Raw genomic sequence first — 13,973 nt, 5'->3', positions numbered from 1 at the left:
TGAAAATGTATGTGAACCCTTTGGAATTACCTGGATTTCTGAATAAATTAGTCAAAGAAATTTGATTTGATCTTCATCTAAGTCACAACAATAGATAAACACAGTGTGCTTAAACTAATAACACAGAAATTATTGTATTTTTCTTGTCTATATTGAATACATCATTTAAACATTCACAGTGTAGGTTGGAAAAAGTATATGAACCCCTAGGCTAACGACTTTTCCAAAAGCTAATTGGAGACAGGAGACAGCTAACCTGGAGTCCAATCAATGAGACGAGATTGGAGATGTTGGTTAGAGCTACCCTGCCCTACTAAAAAATAAAATGTATAAAAAAAATAAAATGGAGTTTGCTAGTCACAAGAAGCATTGCCTGATGTGAACCATGCCTCGAACAAAAGAGATCTCAGAATAATTTTAGTTGACTTGCATAAATCTGGAAATTGTTATGAAGGGGTTAAACCAAGGCCTAACACCTTTAAAAAGGTTAATAAATTGTGTTATGATAAACTGTAAGGCCTCTTCAAGGAGACCTGTGTGTGTGTGTGTGTGTGTGTGTGTGTGTTAACACCTGTTTTGAGTGTTGTGCCCTTCAGACACTATCAGAAGGCGGAAACCGCCTACATTCATACTCCTCCTGTCTGGGCCCCACCTGGCTGAGGTTCTGAGAATATGACTGGCTTCCCGAGAACACAAGGCTGCCGCAGGCCTGATGAAAACAGTCACCTGTCAGAAGATGCTTGGACTCGTTCACTTTGTTATGCCTCCATTCTTGTGATGAAAGGTCAAGTTTCAGGCAACCCAATTCTGAGCTTTTAATTGCTTACCAGATGGTTGCTGCTGTCAGGGGAAGGTTAGATTTATTAAAATGTTGTTGCCAAGGAAACTAACACAAGGAGGACTGGGAGAGGCTATATGAGTTACAGGATGTCTTAAGACACTTTGCAGAACCTGGGGAGAGCTATCATATACTGTACTCTGTACCAACTTCTGCCTACAATTGTATTACTAAAAGATCATTTTAATACTTAAACAGAGTCTGTGTTTCCTTTCTACTACCAATATATAAGTTTGACAATTATATAGACCTGACCATCTGTTGAATAAATTGACCAATAGTTACAAAAGTATCTCTAAAAGCATTGATGTCCATCAGTCCATGGTAAGACAAATTGTCTATAAATGGAGAAAGTTCAGCACTGTTGCTACTCTCCTTAGGAGTGGCCGTCCTGTAAAGATGACTGCAAGAGCACAGTGCAGAATGCTAAATAAGGTTAAGAAGAATCCTCGAGACTCAGCTAAAGACTTACAGAAATCTCTGAAACATGCTAACATCTCTGACGAGTCTACAATATGTAAAACACTAAACAAGAATGGTGTTCATGGGAGGACACCAGGGAAGAAGCCACTGCTGTCAAAAAAACCATTGCTGCACATCTGAAGTTCGCAAAAGAGCACCTGGATTTTCCACAGAGCTTCTGGCAAAATATTCTGTAGACAGATTAAACTTTTGTTTAATTGTTTGGAAGGAACACAAAACACGTGGAGAAACAAAAAAGGTACAGCACACCAACATAAAAACCTCATCCCAACTGTAAAGTATGGTGGAGGGAGCATCATGGTTTGGGGCTGCTTTGCTATCTCAGGGCCTGGACAGCTTGCTATTGTCGACGGAAAAATGTATTCCCAAGTTTATCAAGACATTTTGCAGGAGAATATTTGGCTGTCTGTCCGCCAATTGATGCTCAACAGAAGTTGGGTGATGCAACAGGACAATGACCCAAAACAGAAGTAAATCAACAACAGAATTGAGTCCTGACCTCAATTTAAAATGCGGTGGCATGACCTCGAGAGTGGTTCACACCAGACATCCTAAGAATATTGCTGAACTGAAACAGTTTTGTAAAGATGAATGGACCAAAATTCCTCCTGACCATTGTACAGGTCTGATCCGCAACTACAGAAAACATTTGGTTGAGTTTATTGCTGCCAAAGGAGGGTCAACCAGTTATTAAATCCAAGGTTTCACATACTTTTTCCAACCTACACTGTTTATACGGTGTGTTCAATAAAAACAAGAAAAACGTCAAATAGTTTGTGTTACTAGTTTAAGCAGACTGTTAGTCTTTTGTTGTGACTTAGATGAAGATCATATCAAATTGTATGACCAATATATGCAGAGATCCAGGTAATTCCAAAGGGTTCACATACTTTTTCTTGACACTATTTGTTCAGAAGAGTAAAATTAAAAATGTAAGATATAGGCCCAGCTGATGAATTCTTTACTATAGAGTCATTTTCAGAACTGTCAGATTTCCAAAGTTGTGTTTAGTCAAATGAATCAACACCACTTATTCTATGAGGAGGAAGACTGGCTGTGTGGCTTGTAGGATTCATCATTACAAGAATCTGTAAACAAAATAGCAAAGCACTACTTTCGGAATAAACATTTTTATTAATCCTTATTTGAAATGCACAGGTTATTCCATCTGTAGAATAATAGCTTCTGCTCAGCTCAGAAGCCACACTGTACAGCATGTGTCAATTCAAACTAACTATGTTAATTCCCTTCCGATTACATCCATTTGGAGTGGGCCTGGTGTATCATACGTAGTGTGTCTTAGGCTACACATCACAGTCAACAGCCCCCCCACAAAGACAAGTCAATCATGTGCTCTCCTTCCCTCCACAAGACCTCAGATTCTTCTGTAGAGAACCACAGCATGTGGGTGTACTCACTATGGCTTCCCCTCCGTGTATTACATACAACAGCTCTCATGAATTCTAATGCTTCTGTGGAGATCATTCACCTCATTTTCCACACAGTTTTTTTGAAGAGGACATTGTCTTGAGTGCCTTCAGATTTCCCCCAGGTCATTGTCATTCTAATGAACTTTACATTTTACAGGCAGCACAAAGGAATCAGAGCTTTATATAACACCCTGTTGCCAGCCTATGGAACATAGGGTTTAACATTAAAGGGTTTTTATTCATTGTGAGGCTGTGTGGGGACAAGATAGATTGGGCGCCCACCTACCTACTACCTCTTCTCCTCAAGGAATCATCTTCCTCCTTTCCCTACCTCCTCACACTAAGGTTGTATAAGGTAGCTTCTAATGTTTGACTCCTACACACTTTTGCACACCACACACACAAGCACTCGGTCTATGCGTATGAAACATGCATAAATGGGGTGTCTCCTACTCTGTATATAGGCCTATACTGTCGAACACACACACACTCCATACCCTCCCGTGCCTCTCCACCTCTGGCGGCCTCTGGTAGCAGGTCCTGGGCCCCAGCGTGGATGTATCCACACACTTTGGGCGAGGCCAGGCGACTGAGGTTCCGGATGTCCTCAGAGCGATATACCAACAGACGGCCATCGGGGGGCACCTCGGTGAACCTCCAAAGGGGCTGAGGAGAGAGGGAAGAGGGGGATGGAGAGAGAGGAATAAGAGAGAGAAAAAGAAAGAGAGAGCGAGAGAGGATGAAGGAGTAGGAGAAGTAGGATTGGTTAGATAAAGTATTCTACCAAAACAAAGGCTAGCGCTGGTTTATTTAGCTGATAGTTTTATCTCTTTTTCCCAGCAACTGTTTTAAGACACTTTTTCTGGCCTAATTTAAACCAAGGGGTTGGAACCGGAATTATTTTCCAATTGTTTCATTCTGAACAGAACCACTTTCTTTCCCGTTCCACTGTTCCTACCAGCAAAATAAAGTTCTGAACCGGTTGGATCTCAAAAAGTACTGGTTTATATCGTTCCTTTGACTTCCTTTTTAAACCTGTGAAGTCAACCGTTTTTTTACATTTAGCTCATTATATTACTTCACCAATCAGTGCGGATAGAGCAGGCAAGCTAGTTGTTTACATGCGTGATGGACATGCGTGTAGCCAATGTATGCCATTTTCCGGGTGGGGAGAGAGGGTTGAGGAGTAGGATTGAAGTGCTGGGCATCTTATGACATGCGTTATCTGAATTAGGTCCACAGAATTATACCTAGGAGGGGCGGCTTCTGTGGAGGAACTTTGAATGTCCTTGGAGCTAGCTCGCTAACAAGCGTGAGCTAGCTGGCTAAAAAGCTTGTATGTGCAGAGCGGCACCAGAATTTAAAAAACACGTCTTACCTTTTTGTAGTTAATAAATCCAACGTGAAACGTGATAACTGGCCTATAGTATCCTTAAATAGTGTTAAACAAGTTAACCCATTATTCTCTAGCTATTTAAAAAATATCTCTCCTATCTTCTAAATGACGGTTGCAATGTCAGTACAGTAGACTGTTTTGGAGGGGGGAAGGGCAGGTAGCCTAAACACACAGACATTGGCAAAGATTTTCAGCTTGCAGGTGGACACTGGAATACACTTTTGAGTGAAAGAGCTTTGCATAGGAACTTTGTTGCTTTTTTTATGTGGGACAAAACAAAAAATGCCTGGAATGTAAAATAACATTATTAACCGGTTCCCATGCTTTTAAAATAATGGTTCCATTCCGGAACAGTATGGATCACTCTCGTTCCAGGTTCCGTTTCAGTTCCTTGAAAAATACAATTTTCCGTTTCTCTGTTCTGTTCCCTGAACCAGTTCCAACCCCTGCTTTAAAAACTTTAAAGCAATGCTCCTGTTTTGAGATTTACCTCTATGTTGTACTCTGTCTCCTCTGTCAGGATGTGGGCCGAGAACTCGTCCCCGTCTATGTGTGCCTGAACACGGGAGTGCTCCTCGCCTACACACACACGATTTTAAGGTATTCTTCTCAGTACTCACTCTCTCACACACACAGAAATGGAAGCACACACACAAAACATTCCATATAAAACCAACAAAACAAATACCCTCCAGACTCACCTACAAGATGTCCGGTAAAGTAGTTCTGCAGCTGAACATCATAGCGGTCTTCCTTCCCTTGCTTATCTACAAACACAGCTTTGAAGTCCTCAGTGAACAAGTCTGTGTTAGTTGTCAAGTAAAGCTTAAAATGTCTGCGGAAAAAAATCTATTACAGTTTGATGGATAGAAACATGAGGAATGTACATATTCTGGTTTATTGAGGGTACAGATAACATTTTAACTTTGCAAATGGTCTGTTTCAATTGCACTGAAAATCCATGCACTCTAGTCATTAGGCCATGGCAATGATAAAAAGCCATTCCAGTAACAATGTAAAAACACATAGGAGTAGGACTTAGCAGGGAGGACTAGAACCTCTGAGAAAAGTTACAGATAATTGAGACAGTGATAGTCTATTTCTCCAACCCCTAACATCATATGATCTTTCCTAAGCACTGGGCGGCATCAGAATGATATGAAACCATTGAACATCAACTTGTTTTGCTTGCTTTTGAATGTTACACGAGTGGGTGGAAGCACCTCATTGAGTATAATGGAGTATTAGCTGTTTTTCCCTTACATTTTAGTCATTTAGCAGACGCTCTTAGCTTACGATGTAGAAGTCCCATATTTTTTTTAACCTTTATTTAACTAGGCAAGTCAGTTAAGAACAATTTCTTATTTTCAATGACGGCCTAGGAACAGTGAGTTAACTGCCTGTTCAGGGGCAGAACGACAGATTTGTACCTTGTCAGCTCAGGGATTTGAACTTGCAAACATTTAGTTTACTAGTCCAACTCTCTAACCACTAGGCTACCCTGTTTGTGTGTGTGCTTCCATTTCTGTGTGCATGTGTGTGTGTGTGTGTGTGTGTGAGTATTGAGAAGAATACCTTAAAATCGTGTGTAGCCTAGAGACTTTGTGCCACCTACCTCTTGAGGGCACTGAAGCTGACAATGCGCTCCAGCTGGGACTCTGTGTGGACGTCCCTCTTCCTGAGTGAGTGCTGCTGGAGGCCGGACACGGGCAGCACCTCAAAGTCAGACAGCAATGATCTCAGAGCCTCTGGAATAAGGGAAGAGTCATATGAGGAGAGTGAGAGGGCCAGTCCTATGTAGCTCAGTTGGTAGAGCGTGGCGCTTGCAACGGTAGGATAGTAGGTTCAATTTCCGGGACCACTTGTACATAAAACTTATGCATGCATGACTGTATGTCGCTTTGCATAAAAGCATCTGCTAAATGGCATGTTATCTCTATATCAGTACCAGAAAAAAGTTTGGACACACCTACTCATTCAAGGTTTTTTTTTTCTTTTTTACTATTTTCAACATTGTAGAATGATCGTGAATACATCAAAACTATGAAATAACATATATGGAATCATATATTAATCAAAAAACTTGTTAAACAAATAAAAATATATTATATTTGAGATTATTCAAAAGTTGCCACCCTTTGTGTAACCGATGTGAAATGGCTAGCTTGTTAGCGGGGTGACGGCTAATAGCATTTCAATCGGTGACGTCACTCGCTCTGAGACCTTGAAGTAGTTGTTCCCTTTGCTCTGCGCGATAGGTAACGATGCTTCGAGTGTGGTTGTTGTCGATGTGTGCAGAGGGTCCCTGGTCTGAGCCCAGGTAGGGGTGAGGAGAGGGACGGAAGCTATACAGTTACATTTGCACACTCTTTGCAGTCTCTCAACCAGCTTCATAAGGTAGTCACCTGAAATGCGTTTCAATTAACAGTTGTGCCTTGTTAAAAGTTCCTTTGTGGGACTATCATTTGTTTTTCAACAGGACAATGACCCAACACACCTCCAGGCTGTGTAAGAACTATTTGACCAAGGAGGAGAGTGATGGAGTGTTGCATCAGATGACCTGACCTCCACAATCACCCGACCTCAACCCAATTTAGATAGTTTGGGATTGGTTGGACCGCAGAGTGAAGGAAAAGCAGCCAACAATTGCTCAGCATATTTGGAAACTCCGTCAAGACTGTTGGAAAAGTATTCCAGGTGAAGCTGGTTGAGAGAATGCCAAGTGTGCAAAGCTGTCATCAAGGCAAATGGTGGCTACTTTGAAAAATCTCAAATATATTTTGATTTATTTAACACTTTTTTGGTTACTCATTGATTCCATGTGTGTTATTTCATAGTTTTGATCTTTGGACACACCTACTCATTCAAGGGTTTTTGTTAATTTTTACTATTTCTACATTGTCATCATTATTATTGTACAAACTATGAAATAACATATATGGAATCATGTAGTAACCAAAAAAAAAAAAAAAAAGTGTTGAATAAATCAAAATATATTTTATATTTGACATTCTTCAAAGTAGCCACCCTTTACTTTGATGACAGCTTTGCACACACTTGGCATTCTCTCAAACAGCTTCACCTGGAATGCTTTTCCAATAGTCTTGAAGGAGTTCCCACATATGCTGAGCACTTGTTGGCTGCTTTTCCAACCTGACAGGTTGCATCACTGACTGGTATGGCAACTGCTCGGCCTACGTCCGCAAGGCACTACAGAGGGTAGTGAGTACGGCCCAGTACATCACCGGGGCCAAGCTTCCTGCCGCCCAGGACCTCTACACCAGGTGGTGTTAGGGGAAGGCCCTAAAAATTGTCAAAGACTCCAGCCACCCTAGTCATGTTCTCTCTGCTACAGCACGGCAAGCGGTACCGGAGTGCCAAGTCTAGGTTCAAGAGGCTTCTGAACAGATTCTACCCCCAAGCCATAAGACTCCTGAACACCTAATCAAATTGCTACCCAGACAATTGACAATCTCCCCTCCCCTCCTCTTTTACCCTGCTGCTACTACTCTCTGTTATTATCTATGCATAGTCACTTTAATAACTCTACCTACATGTACATATTACCACAATTACCTCGACTAACATATTGCAGCAATACGACCATGAAGGCCTGATTCACGCAGTCTCCTCTGAACAATTGATGTTGAGCTGTGCCTGTTACTTGAACTGATTTGAAGAACTGATTTGTTCTGCAATTCTATTTGGGCAGTAAACTCTAATGAACTTGTCCTCTGCAGCAGAGGTAACTCTGGGTCTTCCTTTCCTGCGGTGATCCTCATGAGAGCCAATTTAATTGTAGTGCTTGAACTTTTCCAGATTGACTGAAAATTCATGTCTTAAATTAATGATGGACTGTCATTTCTCTTTGCTTATTTGAGCTGTTCTTGCCATAATATGGACTTGATCTTTTACCAAATAGGGCTATCTTCTGTATACCACCCCTACTTGTCACAACACAACTGATTGGCTCAAATGCATTAAGGAAAGAACTTCCACAAATTAACTTTTAACAAGGCACACCTGTTAATTGAAATGCATTCCAGGTGGCTACCTCATGAAGCTGGTTAAGACAATGCCAAAAGTTTCCAATCCTGTCATCGAGGCAATGGATGGCTACTTGAACAATCTCAAAAATAAAATATATTTTCATTTGTTTAACACTAATTTGGTAACTACATGATTCCATATGTGTCATTTCATAGTTTTGATGTCTTCACTATTATTCTACAATATAGAAAATATTCAAAATAAGGAAAAACCCTGGAATGAGTAGGTGTTTCCAAACTTTTGACTGGTACTGAACACACACACACACATGACTCAACTCCCTCAATGTAACTCCAATAAAGTGAAAATGGTAACATTCAATATCATTGGTACAGTGGTCACCAACCCTTGTCCCAATGAGCTTCAAATGTGCAGGCTTTGGTTCTAACCCAGTAGTAACACACCTGATTCATGTATTAATCATGGTCTTCCTGATTAGCTGAATCAGATGTGTTAGTGCTGGAACAAAACCCTGGTTTATTTTTAGTGATCTCTGCAGTAGCCTATACTCTACTCGCTCTGTGGCAAATAATATTGGATTGATGCAGCACTGAGTAACAGTTAGTAGTCTAAAATACATTTTTACCATGAATCTTTCAGAGGATTCAGCCAAAATGGAACAGCCAAAATGGAAGTTTCTCACTTCCTCTTGAAAGCTGTCATGTAGCTAGTTCCTTCCTGTCTAAAGGGCTCTACACAGTCTATGAAACAGATCCAACAGAGCGTAGTTCTACATACTTTTGCGAGGCTGAATTTTGTGTAGACTGAAATCCCTGTGGAGAGCCTTTAATGACACACAGCCTACAAATATATTGTCAACACTGTCTTTGTGGGGTTAGTCAGAGCATTACACCTTCCTAATTAAAACAAATTAAGCATGGTTTAAATTTTAACTAGGTACTTAATTGACATCCTCAGCCTGTGACAATTTCAAGCTATGGGCCTATATGGGCGGCAGGTAGCCTAGTGGTTAGAGCTTTGGGCCAGTAACTGAAAGGTTGCTTGATCGAATCCAAGGTAGACAAGGTAAAAATATGTAATTCTGTCCCTGAACAAGGAAGTTAACCCACTGTTCCTAGGCCGTCATTGTAAATTAGAATTTGTTCTTAACTGACTTACCTAGTTAAATAGACATAAATGCCAATCTTAATTTAACAAATTATTTCAGGGGTGGCCAACACCGGAAAGCTATGCGTACACGTTTGTTGTTTCAGCACATCACTACAGGTTATGTAAAACATTGAATTGCGATCTTGCTAGATAAGATTGGGAACACATGTATTATTCAATCCATGAGGTTGCGCAGGTATTTGTTCCTGCCAGTGCCATACATCTGTAGCTAGTTAACTAACAAAATATTTCAGTTGAATCACAAGATGTGATGAGACTAGAATTGAAGATCACTGCTCTGGCACCACTGGAAAAGGAATAGCCACCCTGTCTTGATTCATTTGAAAGCACACAGTTGATGCACGTCAGTCACTACGATGCTGAATACCAGACATTCCATCTAGCTAGATAGCGAATAAGATTTTCTTCGGGACTTGCTAACAACATTAGCTGTCTAGTTAACTAACAAACGAGTTATCTAGCGAACACTATCGTCAAACTTTAGCAATTGAAGATGTAGCTAACTAACAGCCTAATTTGCATACATTTGACTGACAGCTTGCTCATCTAGAACATGTCTGCTAGCCACTAGCTAGGTTAACGTTACTCACCGAACTCTGTGTCATTTTCCCGTGTTTCTTCCTCAGTGGCCCTTGATTTAATCGCACAATTGACCCAACAAGGAGCCAAAAAGGTCACAAGTACCAGATACTTCATCATGACGTTAAAAGCGCTTACTCCACCTGTGTCATTATTGCAAGTTGTTGTTGAATAATGTCAACACAGGAACCGTTAACCAGGCTAGGCAGAGCAGGTGTAGCACCGAGGTAAAATTAGTTTAATGTTGGATATTCTGGTTCTCTCGTCAATGACTGTTGTACCAATCATCCCATCACTGGTGTAGTTGAAGATATTGGCAGATATAGGCCATATACCCCCTTACTATTCCTGTTAGCATTTGCGTGTACTCACTTCTTAATCCTCACTGATAGTACCAAAGTCCTGTAGTTGAGGTATTCTCCGTTTCAATTAATAAGGCTGATTGAACAGATCAGAACGTTTAGCTTAAATGTTGATAAACTATTATTTCTTCGCATTTTAGGCGCAGCAATATACAGACGGTGTGCTTTTGCAAGAATGTTCCAAAATGCAATTTGCGGGAAAATGCTGTTCTAAAATGTGCACCGGGTGTCATGGATAGAGATGGAAATATCCGTTAGAAATTTTGAAAGAGGGCGGATTTAAATATGCAACTACTATCATGGGTTGCTAAAATGACTATGATAATGCCTTTGGCTGCTAGACAATGAAAGAAAAATCAATAGAATAGGAGAAAGCCTATGAGTCTTTCTACAAATAATTTCCTCCATGTTTCTATGGTGGGGGTTTGTCTATAGGCTACTTTCAAGTAAGGTAAGACATGCCTCATATGAAGTAAAATGTTCAGGTTTCAAACAAATAAGGAATATAAAAATATAGCAATGCCAATGATAGACCCAACCATTTTCTGGTAGATGGAAAGGCTTTCCCAAAAACCTTCTCTATTAAATGTTAACTACCGTAGCTACAAAGTAGCCTACGCCAATCTGTCAGTGACAGTGATTATTTGCATCAATCCGGTAGCCTAGCCATTTATTTTGCAAACTCCATCTCATGTGCTACAGAAACACTGCTAACCAAACAACAGTGCTAGATGCCTACACACTTCAATTAACTACACAAAAAAAAATATTTTTCCAGATATCAAAAGTGGTCTCCTGTGGTCTCCTCTTGTGTCTGAGCCTTTGAATTGCGACTCTACTTTGTCTCTATACTGACACTTAGCTTGATTGATTGCCTTGCGGAGGGAATAGCTACACTGTTTGCAGTTGGTCATGTTTCCGGTCACCTTGCCCTGGTTAAAAGCAGTGGTTCGTGCGAAACTGAAACTTTCAGTTTGCTGCCATCAATCCACGGTTTCTGGTTTGGGAATGTTTTAATAGTTGCTGTGGGTACGACATCGCCGATGCACTTGCTAATAAACCCGCTCACCGAATCAGCGTATTCATCAATGTTGTTGCTTGACGCAATGTGGAACATATCCCAATTATCACATGATCGAAGCAATCTTGAAGTGTGGAATCAAATTGGTCGGACCAGCGTTGAACAGACCTGAGCGCGGGAGTTTCCTGTTTTAGTCTCTGTCTATAGGCAGGGAGCAACAAAATGGAGTCGTGGTCAACATGGATATTATGCTAATTGCCTCAGGTGACAATCATGCTCAAGTCAGAGGCCATATTGTGTAAATGAATAGTTGTCACTTAAATCAATGGTGAATAATTAGTTAAAAGTTATGTCCCTTGTGAAGATAATACCCAAGGTCAGGTTATAACCTCAGTCACAAGATCCAGGGCCTTTTGTTCTAAAGCAAACAGATCACGAAAATTTTGAATCCCACCGTACCTTCTCCACTATGCAATCTGGTTTCAGAGCTGGTCATGGGTGCACCTCTGCCACGCTCAAGGCCCTAAACGATATCATAACCGCCATTGATAAAAGACAGTACTGTGCAGCCGTCTTCATCGACCTGGCCAAGGCTTTCGGCTCTGTCAATCACCACATTCTTATCGGCAGACTCAATAGCCTTTGCTTCTCATGACTGCCTCGCGTGGTTCACCAACTACTTCTCAGACAGAGTTCAGTGTGTCAAATTGGAGGGCCTGTTGTCCGGACCTCTGGCATTCTCTATGGGGGTGCCACAGGGTTCAATTCTCAGGCCAACTTTTTTCTCTGTATGTATGTATGTATGTGTATATATATATATATATATCTCAATGATGTCGCTCTTGCTGCTGATGACTCTCTGATCCTCCTCTACACAGACGACACCATTCTGTATACATCTGGCCCTTCTTTGGACACTGTGCTAACAAACCTCCAAACAAGCTTCAACGCCATACAACACTCCTTCTGTGGCCTCCAACTGCTTTTAAACGCTAATAAAACAAAGTGCATGGTCTTCAACTGATTGCTGCCCGCACCCTTCTGCCCGACTAGCATCACTACTCTGGACGGTGCTGACCTAGAACAAATACCTAGGTGTCTGGTTAGACTGTAAACTCCTTCTAGACTCACATTAAGCATCTCCAATCCAAAATTAAATCTAGAATCGGCTTCCTATTTTGCAACAACGCCTCCTTCACTCATGCTGCCAAACATACCCTTGTAAAACTGACTATCCTACCGATCCTTGACTTCGGCGATGTAATTTACAAATTAGCCCCCAACACTCTACTCAGCAAACTGGATGTGGTCTATCACAGTGCCATCCGTTTTGTCACCAAAGCCCCATATACTACCCACCACTGCGACCTGTATGCTCTCGTTGGCTGGCCCTCACTACATATCCGTCGCCAAACCCACTGGCTCCAAGTCTATGCTAGGTAAAGCCTCACCTTATCTCAGCTCACTGGTCACCATAGCAACACCCACCCGTAGCACGCGCTCCAGCAGGTATATTGCACTGGTCATCCCCAAAGCTAACACTTTCTTTGGCCTCCTTTCCTTCCAGTTCTCTGCTGCCAATGACTGGAACGAATTGCAACCATCTCTGAAGTTTGGAATCTGTACCCTTCCTCTACACATAGCCAATGGAGTGTAGTGCAACTGGGGAACACACGCATTCAAGCACACACACACAGCACAAGGATTCCCCCACTTTATCATGTACATTGATTGTATAAAACATTAGGAACACCTGCTGTTTCCTTGTCATAGACTGACCAGGTGAATTCAGGTGAAAGATATGATCCCTTATTGATGCCACTTGTTAAATTCACTTCAATCAGTGTAGTTGAAGGGGAGGAGACAAGTAAATTAGGGTTTTTAAGACTTGAGACAATTGACACATGGATTGTGTATGTCTGCCATTCAGAGGGTGAATAACAAAAGATTTAAGTGCCTTTGAACGGGGTATGGTAGTAGGTGCCAGGCGCACCGGTTTGAGTGCGTCAAGAAATGCAACGCTGCTGGGTTTTTTACACTCAACAGTTTCCTGTGTGTCAAGAATGGTCGCCAAAAGACATCCAGCCATCTTGACACAACTGTGGGAAGCATTGGAGTGAACATGGGCCAGCATCTCTGTGGAATGCTTTCGACACCTTGTAGAGTCCATGCCCCAACGAATTGAGGCTGTTCTGAGGGCAAAAGGGGGTGCCACTCAATATTAGAAAGGTGATCCTAAAGTTTTGTACACTCTGTGTATGTGAGCTCTAGAATTCTTCAGTACCAGACCGTTATGCATATTATAGAGCCACAACACAGGGCAGCATGCTCTTCGATGCATGGGCAGAAAGCCAGGTGTGTGAAGGCTCTTGGTTTTACTGTGCAGTCATTGTTTTTGAATGCCTTTGAATGCCTCCTATGAGACAGTGATCGTTGTAAAATCATCCATGTGATTGTTCTATGAGGCTGGTTCACTGTAAGTATTTCATTCTTCTAAAGAGAACTGAAAACATTCACGTTTAATCTAAAGTTAAAATCCCCTGAAACATATTGTGGACAAATACATTCCATTTGGTGGGGTCAGTAATTCCCTTTGATTAGGCTACAACCAGGAGCACAAGGCATTGTAATAAAAGGCAGTTTTACTGATTGTGTTCATGAGCCATCCTCCCCCTCTCTCTCA

The 13,973-nt window shown here is 41.5% G+C and overlaps 1 protein-coding gene across 1 annotated transcript in view; it reads right to left on the bottom strand.

Annotated features, from left to right (window-relative positions):
• LOC110498110 (disintegrin and metalloproteinase domain-containing protein 17) overlaps positions 1-10,351 on the bottom strand; it is a 33,371-nt gene extending 23,020 nt beyond the window's left edge. The window contains exons 1-5 of the mRNA XM_021574703.3: positions 9,919-10,351; positions 5,763-5,895; positions 4,849-4,982; positions 4,638-4,726; positions 3,249-3,417 (exon numbers count right to left, since the gene is read on the bottom strand). Of these exons, the coding sequence (XP_021430378.2) occupies positions 3,249-3,417; positions 4,638-4,726; positions 4,849-4,982; positions 5,763-5,895; positions 9,919-10,027 (634 nt within the window). The 5' untranslated portion in view covers positions 10,028-10,351. The remainder of the gene's footprint in view (positions 1-3,248; positions 3,418-4,637; positions 4,727-4,848; positions 4,983-5,762; positions 5,896-9,918) is intronic.
• Positions 10,352-13,973: the final 3,622 nt, after the last annotated feature.

Source organism: Oncorhynchus mykiss, chromosome 19 (genome assembly GCF_057628025.1).
Source record: "Oncorhynchus mykiss isolate SJ-2025 chromosome 19, ASM5762802v1, whole genome shotgun sequence".
NCBI lineage: Eukaryota > Metazoa > Chordata > Actinopteri > Salmoniformes > Salmonidae > Oncorhynchus > Oncorhynchus mykiss.
The sequence above is the reverse complement of the archived record's forward strand: the minus strand, read 5'-3'. Positions and strand labels throughout refer to the sequence as shown.